Consider the following 21,932-nt stretch of genomic DNA (forward strand, 5'->3'; position numbering starts at 1 on the left):
TTCGATTTCTAATTTTCAGTTGGAAAAAGTCGTGGGATATGAGCAACGACGACGCATAAGATCGCAAATACGAATCGCTAAAAAGAAGTTGGAAGAGCAGACAGCAGAGACCCACAGCAAGTCGACCAAACACACCACTGTCACTGTTACTAAAACTAGATCTCCTGAGAGACTATCCCAACACAGATCTCCTGAAAGAAAACAAAAGTCAACACCACAAAAAACTTTGTCACCACAACGACAAGTAAAAACTACTCCGCAAAAGAAAAGCGATGACATTGATCGACCAAGGGTTACTAACATTAAGCCTATGACTAACGGATATACTAAAGAATCGGTAATAAAACAAGCAGAGAAACAACATAGACCACTTAGTCCTGAAAAACAATCTCCCAAATTGAATTCAAGGATGACCATAAGAGATGATGACCATAAGAGTCCCGTACGGCATCCAAGTCCAGAAAAGAAAACGAGACCTTTGTCCCCCAGTAAGGTTGCCAGCCCGAAATCTAAACAAAACAGATTCAATGAATATGCTTCGGCTTATATGAAGAAAGTTGGACTGAATGATATGGATAAATTAAAATTCACAGAAACCAAAACAAATAAAGCTGTGGATGTAGGAGAACGGACAACTGTAAAACATGTCGAGGAGCGCAAAACTATGCAGACAAAAACTACATCTGTGAAGCACAACACAACTGAGAGGACATCATCTAAAGATATAATAGAGATAGTCACGAATGGGAAAAGGCCATCTTCGCCGGAAAAGAAGAGAAGTCCTGAACGCCTCCATGATATTCCTGTCGAAACACGTCAGCGGTCACCAAGCCCAATAATTAAAAGACAGAAATCTGATGCGGCTAAAAAGGAGACTATAATTAAAACTGTTTACGACATTGAGAAAAAGATTCAGCCGACGCCAGCGCAGGAAGAAAAGCCTTCGTGGGTGACCAATAGGAACTTGAAAAAGATTACTTCAGAGACTAGAACGTTCAGCAGTAAGAAACTTGAGGCTGAGAAACCGAAGTATCGTGCTCCTAGTCCTTCTAAAGTAATTTCGAAGCCTTTGGACGTCATCACTTCGAGCTACGGCCCAGGACCATTGGATGCAGACGGGCGTCCACTGTTTGGTATCAAGGCGCTGAGAAATGGCGCCAGCAACTATCAAGGTATGTGTGATTCATGCAATGTAAATATTTGTTCAGATGAATTAATAGTCATACGATAAATTGTGTCACTTCGTTTAATGATAACATACGATGAAGATGTAGTCAGCAATGTGTCTCACTAGAGCAATTATATGTATCTAACGTTATTTGAATATTTCAACGTTATCATAAAGAGCAATTTATAAGTTATCAAAACTCGGGCACAACTAAAAAATAACTAAGTTACATTTTCGCAACAGTGAAAGGCACAGTGATCCGGCAAGAGTTCCATTCACGCAACGGTGGCGAGCCCGAAGGCAGCGTGTCGGTCACGGCGTACTCCAACTCCCCTGAAGAGCTGGAGCGACTCCTGGCGACCCAGGGGGAGAGGCCCTCGAGGCTGCACGGCTTGGCTGCCATCACAACCACTAAAAAGTTTGGCGGAGACACTGGGACTACTTACAAAGAAGCGCATACGGTAAGTTTCCTCCTTTGTATTAAGTATTTTACTAATATCCGCGATATACACCGCGCGGATACCAAAAAGTAATATACGAGTAAAAATATAAAATACCTAAGTTATTTAGTTTTTTCAAAATATGAAATGGCTAACCAACTCCACTCGACTTTCTATTGAAGTAGTTAACTACTCGTATCACTGAAAAATTAAACAATAATCGTAAGACATTACAAGAAAAATATGTACCACGGCTTCAACAGCGTAGTGTAATAGTGTAATTCTAGTATATGGAAATAATGATCCTAATTTTTTTGTGTTCCTTATCAGAAATTACATAAAAGTATTCTTCATTTTTAACAGAAAGAAGAACGAGCAGCTTTGGAGCAGTTCACACACCACGACCGCCGCGTCTCCGGCACTCGAGTAGAAAATGTTCAGAGTTCAGCACTTGAGAGACTAGCTGATAAAAGGGGTTTGATGGACTCCAAGGAGAAGACAGAGAGGAGAGGAGTGAAGGAGGAGCGACGGGAACGGGTGGAGCAAAGAGAGGATCGGAAGACGGTCAGACAGAGCTCTGTCAAGTCGCTGACGGAGAAATACATCAAGAGTGCGAGTAAGTATACAATAAATATCATGTCCTTAGAAGTATGCTATAAATATCATACATTTATTTGCTGGTTGTGACCGAGCAACTTTAATCTGTATTCTGTGATAGAGACCTAGAGATCAAGATCCTAACCTAGAGGTTTATTATCTTACGCACCTTTTACGACAGCCATCATCTAAAAGATAGAGGATTTTACACTGTAAATCTATACTAATATTAAAAAGCTGAAGAGTTTGTTTGTTTGTTTGAACGCTCTAATCTCAGGAACTAAGGGTTCGAATTGAAAATTATTTTTGCGTTGAATAGACCATTTATCGAGGAAGGCTATAAGAAGCAAAAAAATAATGGAAAATGTGAAAAAAACGGGGAATATTATTCATCCTTGAGCGCTTCAATGTACTTCAACCTAACTAATTCACGCGGACGAAGTTGCGGGCACAGCTAGTGAAATATAAAAACATTAATTTCAACATAGAAGAAATTATATAATTATCAACAATTTAATTCAGTTTTAGACCTAAGACTGGGTATTATTCATTGATACTGCTATCTACAAACTATGAAGAAGCCAATTTGGCTCGTTGCCAAGCTCCAGACCACTTGATACAAACACTGCATCGGTCAACAGTCAAAAAGATATAAACTCAAATATTTACATTCGTTTCATGAAGTTTCAACATCTCCGCGCCGTCCGAGCCGCTCAATGTCAGACAAAATATTTATGCAATATCATCTTCCTTGTTACATTTACTGTCCGAAAATCTAGTCTGTACCATTGTCAGTTCCAACTTGTTTCTTACACTTTAAATTACTATGTACCTTTCTTTGTGACGCCATGTAGGAAGATTATCATTCCTATCCCTTTCTGTGTATGTCGAAGAGCGACCAAAACACAATTTTGATGGAAAACGTGTGAAAGTGTTTTTAAAACTCTTTATAATATACCATGATTTTAATATAATTGAGATTTTTTTAAACCTCTTTGTTACCTCTTCACTCTATTTCTGCTTAGCCTCTTGTTTATCTCATAGACACATTTTACACACAGGGTTCTTTCCGTCTCAGAACATCAAATTTCTATTCACGGATGAAGTTTTGGTCAATTTTCAATTTATTATTATTTTTTGTCTAACATACAATCCGTGACCATATTCACCATGGCAATATCCGTGTAATTGATAACTGGAGTGTTGCGTGATGCAGCGTTATCCAATTCTTAGGTAATCTGTTACATATAAAACAAAACTGATTATTTTCAGTAAACGATCGTGCTTACATCAATGAGGTTTATGGTGTTTTATTGTTAAAGGAAACCGTTAAAAAATTACTCGATTACTATAATTTATAAAAAAAATTACTTCACCAAAGTTTTTCAAGATTTGAACAAAGTACTTTTTCTTTGTTATATAAGCCAATAAAGATAATTATTTTAACTGAGTTTTATTAGAAACCGTATTGAGAAATAACAATTTATTTTTATCTAATTTAGCAACAACATTTTCTTTGGAAAAAGTATCGCGTTAGATTTCTTACAACGCACTTACAGCGATTTAAAAAAACTTACACTTGGAGCCTTTCTCTTTACTTTTAGCATTATTTATTGACGGCCTCTGTGACACCAGGGGTTAGTATTTTTGACTGAAATGGATAGAGAATTTTTTTTTACATATTTTGTCTGTCTGTCTGTATCTGAATGTATGATTAAGATTCAACACGAAATTTACGCGGACGAATAAAATATAGTATTGTTTAGTTAGTATCTCGTAACACAAGTCTCGAACTTACTTCGAGGCTATCTCAATCAGTGTAATTTGTCCGGTATATATTTATTTTATTTATTTATATTATCATTTGTCACCAGGCGAGACGAGCAAAACGGAGCGGGCCGCGTACCCCAAGGCGGGCCTGATCCTGCGCACCGCCGCCATGAAGGACAGCGTCTCCAGCGACTCCTCAGCTCACGCTGGTGAGTTCTCTTTTCTCTTCTATTCTCTCTTCTGCTTTACAGGTCCTGCGTTTCTTTACTTCTTTAGTTTTTCTGTCTTCTACATCTTCTTGAAATTCCTCTTTTTGCTTGCCTTGTCTATTCTATCCTCTCTATGTCTCCAGCATCTTCCTCTTTTTTGAGTTTCTAGGTATTTTTAATTTATAATTTAAATCCTCGTCTCCTGCATTTTCTTCATCCTTTTTGTCTTGTACACCTTCTTCTGTTCTACATTGACTAACTTTAACATTATTCTTTCACAGGTCTCGCTCGTACTGACAGCGAGCACAGCCTCGCTTCAGTAGAAGACGTGATCATCTCTGATCGTGATGGTCGGACTACCACGAGCACGGACAGAGACGGTCGAACGGTGGTCACCACGGAGCGGGATGGTCGGACTGTGGTCACCACGGAGAGAGACGGCCGGACGGTTACCACGAGGAGTGTGAAAGAAGAACGCTCGTTCTTGGACAGCAGCGCGAAGGTTTCAGGTGTCCAGGATATATTGACAAGGATGAAGAATGCTGATATTGGTGAGTTCTCTTATTTAGTTTTTTACCTAAATTGAGGTTAAGTTCTGATTGGATCTTATAAAATCTAGCAACATATTGGCAAAAGAGATTTAAGCTCCAATTTCTATATTGCCAAGCATAGATGCAAAATTTTACAAATAGCTAACGTGGCCCATCAGTCTTTTCAAGGCTGTTACTCTGTTGGCTCTGTCTACCCCGCAATTGATATCGACGTGATTATATGTATGTATGTAAGTTTAAATAAATTAATAAGGTAGTCAGCTTTTTCTTAAACTGAATAATATACCAATGCAACTTGTTCCCGCAGTAATTCAAGAAGGGGATACGACGGAGGACTCGGAAGCCCGGGCGCTGCTGAACAAGTTCCTGGGGGCCACGGTGCTCATGGCCGGCATGCAGGGCTACGTCAACGAGCAGCCTTCGGGGCGGGTGGTGGTCAAGCAGGTCAGACATTTTTATCAATGCAGCTGGTTCCGTCCAATCGTAGTATAAGTGATTTGGTTAGATTTGAAATCTGGTTGATAGATATATAGTTAAAGCATAATAACTTTTGGATAATTGTTGATTATTTGTTATTCGATTACTGCCTGAAAATTAGAAAGTTACGCAGGACGGGTCCAAACCCAGATAAGACCCAAAGACCAAGAGCCATTGGGTCTATGTGACCTTTATTATTTTAGAAGTTTTTGTTTACCACATCTATGATGAAATCTGAGACGTTTTAGCAAAAGGGCAGATCAAGAGTACCCGAAACCGACGAGCTTGCATGAAGAGAGTTATGAATGTGGATGAAGCGAAAGAAGTGTGCATGGATCGTGGCAAGTAGAAAGATACCACATCTTTCCACTTGCCACGATCTCTGCATCCTCTGTCTACCCCTCCTAATGTATATCTATGATCATCCGAATAGAATGACAAACACACAGCAATTTTAATATTTTAATTTACCGCAAAGTCATTATATTTTGATATTCTGCGTCCTAAAATGGCGGACGGTCAATGTCCCGGCGATGTACGAAAGTTGGCGACATGAACAGGATGCAACAGATATAATTAGATGTAGTACAGCGAGCAGAACATGCATTCAATCATAGACAGACTCTCCTAGATATAGATAGATAGATAAAACTCTTTATTGCACCATAAGAGAAAACATACAAAACATCACAAAATATATAGAGATATAAGGCTATGTAAAACTTACAGTACAGTTCACAGAAAATATGTTTCTCGTAACATTGGAAACACTCCTTTAAAGCTTAACAAAACTCGTATTTATGTCCGCTTTGGAATTCCATCTTCGTGTGGCAGCGGAAAAAAGACAGTGTTCCAGCTGTTTGTTATTTTTAAAAGTCAATCCAGAAAAAGGCAAGATTTAAATGAATGGAGATTCAAATAAAAGATTCTTATTTTAGGCAATGATCTAGCAACTTGTCTCTTCTTCTATCTTAGAATTTCACTTCCATCATAAAGCTATCGTGCCCTTAGAGTCTTGTGACTATTTCAACTAACATTTGCTCCCATCCTAGCTTTGATGCAGACTTATTTACAGTACTAGATCATGCTAGATGTGATTTGTTGACAGATGAGCTATAAATATTACATCTGCGTTTGGTTTATAAAATAAATAGACACGTGTTACACGCCATGCGCTGTTTTACGCACAAATATATATACGAGTGAAAAAAACAGCCTCTTTCCCGGAGGGATAGGTAGAGAACGCAACATTATTCTTCATCTACATTCATAACGCTCTACATCTAGGCACGTCGGTTTAGGGGTACTCTTGACCTCTGAATAGTTTACATATTCCCAAATCATTTACACAATATTTTTTTGTAATAGTGCCGTGTGGTTCCCGGCACTATTACAAAAAAGAATAGGACCACTCCATCTCTTTCCCATGGATGTCGTAAAAGGCGACTAAGGGATAGGCTTATAAACTTAGGATTCCTCTTTTAGGCGATGGGCTAGCAACCTGTCACTATTTGAATCTCGGTTCTATCATTAAGCCAAATAGCTGAACGTGGCCATTCAGTCTTTTCAAGACTGTTGGCTCTGTCTACCCCGCAAGGGATATAGACGTGATCATATGTATGTATGTATGTATTTACACAATAGTTTATATATAATGTAAATCATCACTTTCATGCCGTCTAAAGTGTCTGGGTTTTAAATCCAACTGCTCAGCATTCAACTTGTAAAACTACTATATGATATGAAAGCATACGATGATACAGTGTCCTTCCTTGAAGCCAAAAAATGTTCTCACTATCTTATTTTAAACCGGTTTTATTTAGTTAACCCCGTATTTTTGTTTTCATCAAAATCAATTGAAATTTGACCCCTTTCCTGTTGACCGAATGACCTGAAAATCCATAAATCTTCCTTTCAGTTCTTAGAACTAATGGATCAATAATTCTATGAAGTTTCGGCCTAAAAACTCCTTTCATCGTCCAATCGAGCGCGGGAAAACATCTTCCACCTGATTGCGTCGTTGTGGCTACTATTATCTGTTTTCCGTTCTTAACAGGTGTTGAGACTGTTGGCTCGCTCAATTATTTACTATACACGTCCATATCTTTTCCATAGTAAACAAAAGTCTGTCTGTACGACGCAAAACGGCAGGATTGCCGTTTAAAGGCAGGCCGCGACGAAAACGCGCTTCGCCGGCAAAAATAACATGCGCACTCGCCGGCATTTCTTCCAAATCATGACCAAAACGTCATAACTAACTATAAACTTCATTGAAATATGTACTTTATTGACGCTTCTCAAAGTATAGTTGGCGAGAAAAGTTGTTTGTGAGTAGTAAAGTGCTATATTCGTCGATTTGACGTCATAAGCGTGCGCGAGCGCAGTGTAGCCCGCGCTCTCTAGCCGGTCGGTTCTTCCCCGACTTTACCATAAATATACCATAATTATGGTATATTTTTTTTTCCAAAAGTAGACTTAGTGCAGTACCGCGTAAGCAAGCAAACCTGCGGTGTAGGCAAAGTGATAAAGGATTACACGCCACAGCTAATTAAAGGTAAGTTAATTAAATAACTATATTGTTACTAAAAATTAAATTAATAACTTTTTACTACAAAAGAACAACATCTATCTACAAAAAATTAAAAACATAACAATTTTTTATTTTTTTTTAACCCAAAGATAACTGGACCTATAATAAAACTTCTTAAATACAATAAAATAGAAAATTATCATCGTTAATGTTATTTTTTTTAATTAACTTGATCAAATATTATTTTATTCTATCAAAACAAACAATGAATTAATACTCTGCTACCCCATTACCATCTTCAATCCACTAATTGCAAAACTAATTTTTTTTACACCCACCATTATACCAAGAACAATAAGATCGTCCAAGTATGCGATCTCCGATACGCCCCCAGTGACACCTGAAGTGATCTTAATTAAAATAACCCGACCTACACACGGTCACTGCGCCTGTCGAGCGAGCCGCGTCAGAATGTCCATTAGCCAGATAAAAATCTAAATTCCTGTTTGCCAAGATTTTATCGAGTTGATGGAGATGTGGACATAGTTCTGAATGACACGGTATTCAAAATAATAACAATAATAAACAAAGATACTGTACATCCTCCGGTAAATCATGCAAAAATGTATGTATTTTTCAGTATGCATGTGCACTTTATCGCACCACCAACTTAAAGTTTGGTAGAGAATGCCAAACGGCATGAAGTCCGCCTTTTGTAAATTTTTTTGTGCAATAAAGTTTTAAATAAATAAAGCAAGCTTCGCGATGTTCAAATAATATTTGTCAAAATTGTCAACGGCTAATGTTACCGCTGAAGTTAAATTTGACGAAGGTATCTACATATAATCAATGCTTGAACACCATATTTAGATAATGCGTAGTGCGTGCCTATTGTCCATCACCGCCTTTTCAGCGTTCCGCGCATTTTATTGATCTAAAGACATGTTGTAAAGAAATCAAAGTTTTCAAGGTCAGTAACCAAACAAAGCGATTTTACATGTTGTTAATAAGTCACCCTCTTCCTAATCAATGCGTCCTACAACATACTAAAGACAAATTTAAAATAAAATCTCCGAGATACTTATTATAAAGAAGAGAGAGAAACACTTTTATACGTATAGTAAATCACTTACATACATACATATAGGCACGTCTATATCCCTTGCGGGGTAGACAGAGTAAACAGTCTTGAAAAGACTGATCACGCTCAGCTGTCCGGCTTAACGATAGAATTGAGATTCAAATAGTGACAGGTTTCTAGCCCATCGCCTAAATAAAGAATCGCAGGTTTTTAAGCCTACACCTTAGTCGCCTTTTACGACTTCCATGGCAAAGAGTGGATGTGGATGGATTGGACAATGGAGTGGTCCCATTCATTTTTGTGTTGGTGCTGGAAACTACACGGCACCTAAAGAAGTTTAGAACCATCAATTTTTTTTCAGAAAGTTTTACAAACAGAAAGTTTCGATAAAAATTTCTTAGAATCATAAATAAAAAACGCATTTATGCGATTTCTCTGCCGAATGTTAAGATCGCAAAGAAAATCAACGTAGCGTGTCGTAGTCGAAATTACTACGATGTTTATTGCAACGTCCGACTTTAATTTAAAACGATATAAAATTCCGCATCCGCACATAAAATGAAACATATTTAGCGGTTGCCAAATATAATGAAACTACAATTTTTTAAAAACTTGATGACTCGGAGTAATCTCTCATATGAATGTACTCTCGGTTGTCTCGGTCTCTTGATGTTGTAGTGTTGATAGGTGATTGAGCTATGCTCTGATACTCTGATCGAAATAAAAACAACAATGAACCAAACCAAAAAGAATACAAATCCAATGAGTGGGTGAATAAAGATTCCAAATCTCATCTTTCGCCGCCTGTCTTACATACTACACACAACTTTTAATTTTAAGTTCTCATTCTCAAACAAGCATTGAGGTCATCCACATGGCGGTACAACTTTGTTAACCAATGCAGAATGTGACCACTTAGATGACAAATGTCACAATTAACAAACTAAAGATAAAAAATAGAAATTTTTAAAATCCAAAAATTGGGAAATATTTAATCCATTCATCAGTTGAAAGCGTTATGTTTTTAAAGAACAAAATAATTCAAGACGATGCTTAGAAGATTAACATAAAAATGAAAAGAAAAGGTGTTTCATTTCAATTTCATCGTATCGATTAATATCTTCGATATAAATAAATAATCGGTTTATTATGAGAACAACAAAAATAAACGCGCATTTATTTAAGCTTGTAAATTAATTAGAAATGAAAAGTGAATTAATCTATAATGCATTGGCAGAGACAATCAAATGAATTGGGCATTAGTCATAGTTGCCAAGTACAACAATATCATCAGATTAGATAAAAGAGGGTGAAAAGATTAATTTAAAACAGATCGAGATAGTTTTGCTAAATATTAAATACGTTAAAAAATAGTTAAATAAGTTTAATTTGATAGTTTTATAATAGAGATAACCTCTCTATTTGTACACAACAATCTTACAAGATAATAATAATTAAAACAATTATTGTAATATTATTGATATTAAATATTTTTCCATTCATCCCACCCCAATCCCAACTTAAATTATGCGTTAGTGACTTCGTTTATAGATAATGTTTGCGCGTTTACTTTCTTAAGTGCGCATACGCAAGTAAGTTTCTCTACAATTAAGACATCAGGTATGGAGCTGAGTGGTTGCTCAAGATACTTTGACCCTAACATTCAAAGAACTTGTGCCACTGGTGACTAAACAAGTTGCTGAAACCCTGTCCTTTTAGCATTCACGATTATCTTATTTAGCTAATTCCTATTCAGGAGAAAAAGACAGCTCCATTTGGCCGTGTGAAAAAATAATTGTTACTGAATTTCAATGATCTTAAGGACAATATAGAAGGCCGAAGAAATATAATACTTAGAGGTCAACTTAAAAACTTTCCACTGAAAGAAAATTTCTCCAAGGTGTTACTCGTACTCTAATGCTACTTCTTTTAAATGTTAAGTTATATATCCACTGTCAATAAAAGTATTTTAATCATAAATGTGACGTCATCACAGTCCAAATGTTTCGTGCGTTAATGGTTTATTGGTAACAATTGACCTATTTAGTATATTTGGCGCAGAATCCGCGCGTAATTAGAGGCGGGAGTAATGGCCGCGGCATAATTTTCTAACTGACTGATTTAAAAAATTTGAAAATTATAGTCTATTATTTATTAATTCTTACATATAAGAAACAATAAGAAGTTGATAAGGACTATTGTTGAAGAATTTGTAAGTTTAATACTGAAAATACTTTATTCCTACACAAAACTAGAGCCGGTGAATTGAATGCTAAAAAACTTAAAAATTAATAAATACGATTGCTGCCAGTCATTTTTTTTAAAGTAGTATAGCATTCTGAATAAACTTTAAATAATAACCAAAATCTTAGGTAATACAAATAATAAGATGACAACTATGAAAGCAAGAAAATTAAAGAAAACAAATAAAAGTGAATTATGCGTTTTTCTTATGAAAGAGTCCAAAATAATATCTATTTTTAGACTTTTAGAAATCATTACAATCAACGCTCAGATTATATTCGTGAAAGGAAAGCGTAACGAAAAAATAAACAAGCCTTACAATAGTCGCATTACATTATGATGGGTAGTCATACGCCAATCAAGCTCCACTGACATGTGTGAAAACCCCTTTATCTGAAATTATCAAAAATGGTAAATAAAGATTTGTCTGAACTTTATGACGGGACACCTTATACAAACTTGTGTCTTACAATAAAAAATCTGAATCAAATGCGATCTATTAAAATCCCTGCTAATATGTTTCTAAGACTTAAAAACAAGGATGCAGAATAGGGTACCGGACAACTTTTCAGATTGTGTTTAAAAATAATCTTTATTTATTTATATATCCATAAAAAATATTATTTTAAATAAATAAATCATTTGGAGTATTAAAAAACGTCAAAAACATAATTTATTTAAAATTGCCGCGAAAACAGCACTTTACGTCAATTCAGATCGCGTGACGTCATATGTTTAGAAAACAAGCCTTATTACAAGTGATCAGTGCTTGGATAATTTAAGTATTTTCTCGCAGATCTAGAAACATGCAAAACCCATAATAATGTAACCTTTAAAATCATAAAAAAAAACATATGTGAAAATAACTTTGTAAGCAATGAAACTAGTTTTAGGTTATGTTTTCGTTTGTTATTTTTTCAATAATTTCTGTTGTTAAGATAAACAAAAAGAGGTTGAAATACTTACACAAATGTTTTCACATTGCGAAATTCAGCAAAATAAAAGTCGGTATTAGTGGCAAAGAAACTGCCGACCATGAAAATATCAATCTTTTGAGAGATTTCTATTGTCGGCTTTATTAACCTTGTTCCATGATAAAAGCTTGATATAGGCGGCTTCAAGCACTTGCGACAACTTCTGTTATGAGTAAAGTCCTTCAATTCTTAACTAATTACAATTAAATATTTTTAGAAAAATGCTAATAAATCGTAGAATAACTCGAAATAACATACAAAGCAGTGTTGTTTACTTATCACTTCTGAGGTATGACGTCACCCACTGTGATTGGTGTTTGGGTTCTTACGCTGCACAGATAAAAAATATTGGATTTTTGCAACTTTATTTATTGATTTAAAATTATAAATCATTGTTATTTCTTAAAAATCTTTACTAAGTGATGTTCTTGTATAAAAAACTTTATTTTAAAACACAACTTAGATTTTTTTTCGATTACTGTCCGGTACCCTATTGACATTAATTCACAAAGGAGACACGAAAATAAAAGCATGGAAAAGTCTTCCCGGAATTTCTTTGTCTGAAAAGTTTAGACGCTACGGCGTACTGCGTGAGATGATGCCAAATGTGGCGACGGAGGCGGGTCGATAGCCGCTAGATGCGGAGCTTGGCCGTCCACCAACTGCCACGTGGATCACACTGATTTGTATAATATACCTGGACAGGTTCATATATAATACAATTAGCAACGAGAAGGGATTAGCTGATGGCTGTACATGAAAAAATTTCACAAATGGAGTTTGCTGTTTCGTGCAATCTCGATTCTGTACCATGTACCCGAAAGTCTTCATCAAATATAACTTAGTTGATAAAGTAGAAATAACTTTCTTTTAAATCATGTAGCAACATCAGCAAGAAAAGAAAAGAAGTTTACTCGTATGTGTGAAGGTGTTAGAAATAAAAATAAAAAGAATCATCGTGGACCAACCCGATGTATCTCGATCCGATCGAATGATAATTAAATGGAAATAAAGCCTATTATCATGATCAATGAGCATAATCTCGTGTGAGCATGCTGCAGCCACCGTGACGGCTGTTCCGGGTCTCCATGCCGCCTGGCTTTGCTGGTCACCGCATTTACACCAATTACCAAGATTAAGGTGCGCAGTCGGTGGAAATGCGAGATATCTGCACTTGTTTTAAACTACAGTGATACTCTAAAAAGAAGCCACCTTGTTAAAAGTTCGTACAAACGATACAGAATTGGTTTGATCTTGCCACTGAATCAATAGCAAAGTAAAACAATGTCTTGAAATGAGACAAGATTATCATCCATTCTGAAATTTAAGTAAGAAAGCCGCGAAGGACATATAGCTAAAGTCCATACACTATGTTATCTTTACCCGGTACGAAAGTTGAACAAACACTACGCTATGGATGCTGCGCGTATGATTTTTTTATAAGAAATTGCTACTGCTCATCCTAGAAATGCTTTAATCGTACATATACATATAATCACCCCCTTTTGTCGTAGGAGTACTATATATTTCCACTTGCCACATTTTCGCTTCATTTACATTCATCAATCTTTGCATGCATAGGTACTCTTGACTTGACCTGACCTTTCACCAGAACGTCCACGATCATATGTTCATTATGGTCTTCCTCTTCCAACGTCCCATTTACACTCACCTTGTATTTTTTTCTAAGTTTACCTTTTAAGGTAATTAAACACACATTAAAACTGACTTTTCCATAACTACACCAACAGGCAACCTGTCAGTATTTCAGATTGGTTTTTACCATATAAGTCTGATACGAGTACTTTCCCAAACGATTCATCATTTATGAGGTGCTATCAACGTTTAACTTTTAGAAAAACTTCGACAGTCATGAAATGGTGTTTAAAATGTGCGTTTTAATTGCTTGCAACTCATAAAGAAAAATCAATTATCAGTTTGATGATTGAGTCACTTTATTCGTCTAGTTTACCCGACATAGACACTGCTCTTTAGGTTATTTGCTGCCTTCCCATTTTTTATTTGTCAAAAAATTTTTCAGCTACGGCAACAGCCTCCGTGAAGACAACCTTTTTTTGGCATTTCATAGTTACACTGAAATGGATGAAAGAAATGGAGTGGTCTTATTCTAAAACCACACGTTACCAGTGTTTTTCTTTTCTTCCACATAATAGTCAAATAAATTAATGCCGCTAAAACCTAATTCTTGGCTATTATGTGTTAATTTTCCAAGTCAATTACAATTACCAATTCATAAAATAAAATTAAGCAAACCGTTGATAAACTGTCATGTGTTTCATAAGACCAAAGGTTTTCAAAACTTTGTGGATCTTTTATTATATAGAACGTGATGTTTTAGTATTCAGTTATAACGTGTAAGACGATTTATTATACTTGCGCACGCGCAGTTTTTGCGCTGTCGTCCGGCGCACAGCGGACACTTACAGCTGCTCCCGATTCAACGCTTTCTCTCGACATTATTACTTTTTATGATCATAAAACCAAAACACTTTCCAATAAATATTTTTTTCTTTTTAAGCAAATATTGCAGTTCTTAATCCTATCCTACCAATATTATAAATGCGAAAGTTTGTGAGTATGTATGGATATTGGTTATTTCTTTAACTGTCTGTCTTTCACGCAAATACTTCTGAACCGATTGTCGTTTCTCATCATGACATCATCATTCGGGTTCAGAACCAAACCCGGGTTCGAATTCCATCGCACTTCATAACCTGCGTTTTCTAATTTTCTCTTTCTTTAGGAGCAATAAAGAGTTTTCCTATCTATCTAACAAGTGTATAACTGTCCATATTTGCTGGCAGTAAGTGCGTGTCTCCTAAACCCGCTCATTACCCAGTTACAATGACCGGTTGCCAATTTCCCGCGCTTTCTCTGCTTGTCAATATTAGCCGAGCTTTTTGTTCGTCAGCGGCGCGAAAGCTTATTAAAACGAATGAGTTGTGTGTGGTTTTAAGTGATTTTCAATGTAAACGCTGTTTGAGAATAGTTCTTTCATTAATGTTGTCACGCGGAATGCGAAGGAAACGGAAGGGAAGGGAAAGTTTCATACAATGCTGCAACTATTATCTTTATTAATTTTCATTTTTGATAAAAATTTTCGGAAACCACTGACAACAAGTTTAACTTTTACTTTATTGTGTACGTTTTACGAGTTTCCAACTATCACAAGTCGCACACATATTAATCCTGTTAGAATAACGTGTTTACGAATGTTATTTTACTTACGACACTTTTTACAACTATCTTAGATCACTATCATTTTATGACATTTTATATTATGTTTGATATACCTACCACACTAATGTTAGCCTCGATTAAAAATGAGATTCCTCGCTAAGATTAAAAATGATTCTCAAAAAACGACGTCTTTAAAATAAAATTATTATTATGTATAAGTATTCATTATCAGAACGCGTTACTTTTATACCTTCAAATGCAGCTGTCTGAAAATAAAAATACCTACCTAATTATAGATAGAAAATATTATTTACCGCGCTCAAATTTATACGACGCACAAATCACTTTTAATTGAAAAAGTCATTGTGACGCACTTGTGAAAAAAAAAAACAATAAAATGTTCGCACAGAAAAACATGCACAAATATAAATACAAATATATACGCACAAAAATGAAAAAAATCATTGTAATGCACTTATAAAAATAAAAACAGCAATTTATATTAAACACCAATTGGAACACACAAATAAGTTTTAATGGAAAAAGTAATGACAACGCATTTGTAGATTTATATTATCAAACTCCTACCTACCTAATTATAGATAGAAAATATTATTTACCGCGCTCAAATTTATACGACGCACAAATCACTTTTAATTGAAAAAGTCATTGTGACGCACTTGTGAAAAAAAAAACAATAAAATGTTCGCACAGAAAAACATGCACAAATATAAATACAAATATATACGCACAAAAATGAAAAAAATCATTGTAATGCACTTATAAAAATAAAAACAGCAATTTATATTAAACACCAATTGGAACACACAAATAAGTTTTAATGGAAAAAGTAATGACAACGCATTTGTAGATTTATATTATCAAACTCTATAGATATTGACGGCCTCTGTGGCGCAGCGGTAGTACGCTTGTCTGTGACACCGGAGGTCTCGGGTTCGAATTCCGACTAGGGCAGAAAAACCTTTCTCTGATTGCCGCAGGTCTTAGAAATTTACCTATATAAGTATTTATTAATAAATATAGTATCATTGAGTTAGCATCTCGTAACACAAGTCTCGAACTTACTTCGAGGCTAACTCAACATACATACATACATATCATCACGTCTATATCCCTTACGGGGTAGACAGAGCCAACAGTCTTGAAAAGACTGAAAGGCCACGTTCAGCTATTTGGCTTAATGATAGAATTGAGATTCAAATAGTGACAGGTTGCTAGCCTGTCGCCTAAAAAAGAATCCAATGTTTGTAAGCCTATCCCTTAGTCGCCTTTTACGACATCCATGGGAAAGAGATGGAGTGGTCCTATTCTTTTTTTTTTTTTTTATTGGTGCCGGGAACCACACGGCTAACTCAATCTGCGTAATTTGTCGCGTATATATTTATCTTTCTCTTTTTAAACAAAAATCACTTGAATTGGATAAGTCATTGTACCATACTTGTGGATTAAAACAGAAACAATTTATATTAACAATGTCCGCATACAAATCACTTCTAATTGGTGTAGTCATTGTAACATCTCCGTTCTATACTGGCGTATTTCTGGCGGCGCCCGGGACTCTGACCTGCCAACTATGTGGCCCACTGATCTCCGCCCTGGGGGTAAATATATCCCGGGCACCTGGAGCTGGAAGGCCAGGGACGAACTTGACCAAGTCTTGACCTTAGAAATTGGGACGTTATAGAAATATCTCAAATCTCAATATTTTTTTAGTGTTGTCAGTTTAATTCTAGACTCTTCGGAGACAGAGGCCGTAAGGTATATTCAGTTTTCATCTCTTCCCCATGGATGTTGTAAAAGACGGCTAAGGGATAGGCTTATAAACTTGGGATTCTTCTTTTAGACAATGTGCTAGCAACCTGTCACTAAGTCTAACAGCTGAACGTGGACTATAAGTCTTTCAAGACTGCTGGCTCTTGTCAACCCCGCAAGGGATATAGATGTGATTATAGAAATGATTGATTAATATACATCTCCCTGTTTAATGTTGCATCCTTCTGGGCTAATTATTATAAGTAAGCCCTTGATAATTAGAGCCTTAATATTATAAAAGAAGAACATTGACTACACAGTTTTCTTAAAAGTAGCTATAGGCTGAGTCTGATCCCCTGGAACAAAATCCATGCTAAAACAAATTCTCACAGATCATATACTCAAATAATTTAACGATGCACATAACATTGTTATAATTATGTTTGTAAAAGGTCCGCAAAGTGGGTGGGCTTGTATTGGCGAGATCAAATCTTGCGCAACTGGTAACTGCTACTGTTGACACATATCGTAAACATACTCGTAACTGGAACAATTTAATGGATATCGAAAACAATTTATGATGAGAGAACGTGATGCAATAGCTGTAAAGATGAAGAGAAGCAACAGCTACATTCAATCAATATCAATCACCAGGGAATGAATATTCATAATGATAAACAGGTTGGAAGCCCGCGCCTTATTGACAGAATCGAATGCCATGGGGTAACTTCCCATGTTATTACAAATAACTAAAAGTGTAATGAAAACGATAAAATATTCATACATAAAACGTTATGCTTTGTAGGTTTTAAGATCAAATAAAAATATTCTAGTACAGATCATCGCAATCACGATTAAGAAAACGCGACGTGCACCAAGCGATACAGAAATTATGATTACTATGCCAATGCGTGCTTTCAGCAACGTATCATCAGCATCTTACAAGACGAATGCATGCACGCAGATAGCGTTTGTTGGTAAATCAACACCAGCTTCTTAACAGGACTTTTTCACGCAAATTTTTTTTTTGGACAAATTTCACAGTTTGAGTTAGCCTCGAAGTAAGTTCGAAACTTGTGTTACTAGATACTAACTCAACGATACTATATTTTATAATAAATACTTATACAGATAAACATCCAAGACCCAGGCCAATTAGATAAAGTTCGTTTCTCATTATGCCCTGGCCGAGATTCGAAACCGTGACCTCCGGTCTCACAGACAAGACACTACCACTACGCCAGAGAGGCCGTCAAAATTGGAAATGGCTCTTACATAGCTAACAGTATATTAAGAAATCGACATTAAGGGAATACTTATTATTTTGCCGACGTAACATTTGACTTGGTTCTTGCTGGCTCCGCGGTAAAAATAGCGCAATGATCGGGTGTAGGTACCGAGCAACGAGCAGGTAAGTGGGTCATCAGTATTCCGGGTTGTTTGCACTTTTGGAGCCTCGCCACGATCTGAACCTGCCAGATACACAAACGTGAACGCGTGTTTAGTAAACAAAGCACGTTCCAGGTTCAATTACGAAATGAAACCGTTACAAGTGTTGGTTCAATCAGAAGATGCTGTTTAGTCAATCAGTGATTTCTTTGCCATCCTTGTCTAACTGGTTCAGTAAGCATGAAATGACAATACGAATTGAGTCCTCCGACAGTTGTGTAGCTTATGAAAAGTTCCATGACATAATTTTTCACCCTCAGGCGTTTGCAGACAGGACTTTTCATCGCCATTCGTCGGAAGATTGAACTCCATTCATATATGAAAAATCTTAACGCCCAACATCCTGATGACGAAAAATAATGGCTGATTGTCAGATAGATAAAATTAAAGAATCGCAATACCTAGAACAACTTGTTGTTTCAACTGATACTGATGTGTTTAAGTTGTTCAGCCTAATAAACCTAGGTACATCAATGAAGACTGAATCAGACCAAATCATTTTATGAGCAGTTATGTCAATAGCCTGGAATTTTAATTAAGATAACACGCACCGTTCGCACAAACTCTTCATTAAGAGTTTGCGTATTGTTGACGCCAATATTTGATCATCCATTAACTTGGCAAATAGCTTGAATTTCAAATTAGGTACTTCATCTGCGTCAATATCATTTATTAGACGGATTTATTTACATTGGACAAATGAAAATTAAAAATATAATTTTCATTTGTCCAAGGTAAATACGGAATATTTTGATTTGTAATAAAGGTCACCTTAAAACGTAAATAAAGCCGTAATTACGATATTTCCTTTCCTATTAATAATATCCTACTAATAATTTTAAAAAGTACATTGTTGATAGAACGAAAGGATAAAATGGAACTGTTCAATTCAACTAACACTTCTCTACAATTATTAAACAATTCTATATCGACCAAAACATCAATTTTTGAACTTACAGAGCCTGCCTTAAATTTTCTCATGTTAAACCTTAAAATATATCTGACTCTTTATCGTGCTCGGGTAGAAAAAGATCAGACATTGTTGAGAATCACTTGATAATCTCAATAATTATAATATTTCTTACTGACAGCAATCTTACTTCTATAAAAGCAAAGTTCCACCTGAAATTATAAATAATGGTGTCAGATCAGATGATGCATCTCGTGTAGCCGTCAGTGATGTGCCAACTGATGCTGATATCTGCGCAGTTCCTCACCTGCGAGGGTATTGTGTCACTCATCATGAATCTGGTTTATTATCTCCTTATTTGGTATGATTTAAAATGTTCCTTTTGATATGATCTCTTTCGTCTTTTAGATCTCTAATTATAGAAGCTGTTTCGATTACAATCTCATTTGGTTTCAATTTTAGTTTAGCTTCCTTATGCCCAATTTTCCTTTAATTGTTTTTTTCTACATTTTCTTTACATTTCACTTTTTACACACTTTTTATTTAGGCAAAATGGAACAGACACATCTGATTGTACATTATTTCGTTGAACATTAGCTGCAATTGTTTAGTAAACTCTTTCAGGCTTTTATATTATCCATTACTGATAATCCATAACTGATTGTTATTAAAATGTAGATAATATAACAATTACATCACTTGAAACCCAGTAACCCGTATCGCATACAATATCAACCTCACACCACAAGGTTTCTACAAACCAACAGACAGACGTTAAATCGAATATATTACGCCATTTAAACGTAAAAATAGCAGCTTGGAAGGGCGGCGTGTGCGCAGCAAGGTCTTTCGCACTATCGTAGTTTTCTTTCTATTCTTAGTTGAGTGAGTGATGACGGAATTCCATTACTAATGGATTTTGTTATACTTTGCGAAGTATATCTTCCAAATATTCGAGCTTTTTTATCATAGATCTTCAGATATTTGGTCTTATTCACTCTCTCTCTCTTATTGGCATTGTCTCCACAAGCAGAAACATGCAACAGAGTAGAACAATGTAGACCGTAATCTAAAAATGGGACGAGATCAATCGGTAACGAAAAGACCAAATAAGAAAGTATCTTATATTTAAATTCACTAACATCCAAACATTTTCCCCTCTTACTCAGGAACCTCATGAGGATTCTACGCAAATTTGGTTGTTTGATGAGAATATTTGACTTGTTCACAGGAAACAGTCCGGAGTAGCGGTGGACGCGTGACCAGTGACCGCCGAGTTGAAGAGGTCGACCTCGACCAGTGCTGGGACGAGAGGGTTCTCAGGAAACTTGTGAGTACCCTCACTTTTTTACCGCTCTGGTAATAAGTAATGTAGCGGGAGTGATGTTTCTGGCTCGACAAAAAGGGAAGATCTTCCGCCAAGTGAGAACCGCGCGACAGACGATGTTGAGCCGAGGTTCTATTTATGCTCCAATCCATGAAATCTTTTCTTGTGCTATTGGCTGAGCGCATCGCATTGTTTCGCTGTGATTGGCCGATGGCATTTGACGTAAGTGATGTCGCACAGTAACATCTCATTTTTACGCCGCTTGAAGGCGACTAAGCAAATAGAAATGACAATGTAACCGAGACTAACACAAGGATGAAGAACATCGCCTATTACTTTTCTGGACCTGGTTCATAGAATAAAAATATAGCTTCGCTGTTGTCCTACCATAAATTTAATTTATTGTTTTCTTCTTTTTTATCTTAAACTTACGCAGTTGTCTTTCAACCATTCCTATATCTGCTTCACCTTTCATAACAACCACGTTAGCACCGACCTTATCATCATAGTAATTATATATTATTATCGAAAGTGAGTTTCCGGCTTCAAACAATTGGTGTCCGCTAACCACAGTTATGAAGAAAGTTCGTCAGCTCAGTCACTCTCACTTTCAACGAGACGAGTCTGAAAACACCTTAGACGAAATCCACATAGAAAAGGATAATCTTTCCTCCTTCTTTCCTCCTTTCATGTTAAACATATTATGGCACCGTAAATTTATGAAAAGTCACCATTTTTTATTCGCCGTATTGTAATAAAATTGTAAAGTTGAGCGAGAATACCCCGCGTTCACGTAACCCATTAAATATCAAGTATTTTAGTGCAGTTTTTTACAATGTTCAATTCAGTTTTTATCAGTTTAGCAATAACTTTCATTTGTCAGAGTTTCTTATGTCTTCTTAAATCTTTAGTTTTTGATGTTATTTTCTATTTTACGTAATATTTATGCCGTATAACGAGAATTTTTGTATAATGGCGATTAGAATTAAGAAGATTCTAATTTTCATAAGTAAGTAATTTATATACCTCTATACTTATTGAGAACTATGGCACGCCCGCTATTTGAATCAGATTAGACCACATAATAATAAGGAACTTACATGATAATTTTCAGAGCCAGCGATTCAACTACTACTTTATACATATTTCGATTTAAAGAAAATAATAGTTCAAAACATTACCCTCCTTATAAACACAATGAGGTGCCATCGCGAACACAGATTATTACCAA

The 21,932-nt window shown here is 35.9% G+C and overlaps 1 protein-coding gene across 4 annotated transcripts in view; it reads left to right on the forward strand.

Moving 5' to 3' along the window:
* The window catches only part of LOC106142324 (uncharacterized), a 69,597-nt gene that overhangs the window by 39,027 nt on the left and 8,638 nt on the right, over positions 1-21,932 (forward strand). For all 4 annotated transcript variants that reach the window (XM_013344044.2, XM_013344045.2, XM_013344046.2 and 1 more), the window contains 7 exons: positions 20-1,172; positions 1,412-1,629; positions 1,972-2,224; positions 4,080-4,184; positions 4,466-4,735; positions 5,043-5,179; positions 20,606-20,704. In XM_013344044.2, coding sequence (XP_013199498.2) covers positions 20-1,172; positions 1,412-1,629; positions 1,972-2,224; positions 4,080-4,184; positions 4,466-4,735; positions 5,043-5,179; positions 20,606-20,704 — 2,235 coding nt within the window. The remainder of the gene's footprint in view (positions 1-19; positions 1,173-1,411; positions 1,630-1,971; positions 2,225-4,079; positions 4,185-4,465; positions 4,736-5,042; positions 5,180-20,605; positions 20,705-21,932) is intronic.

Source organism: Amyelois transitella, chromosome 13 (assembly GCF_032362555.1).
Source record: "Amyelois transitella isolate CPQ chromosome 13, ilAmyTran1.1, whole genome shotgun sequence".
NCBI lineage: Eukaryota > Metazoa > Arthropoda > Insecta > Lepidoptera > Pyralidae > Amyelois > Amyelois transitella.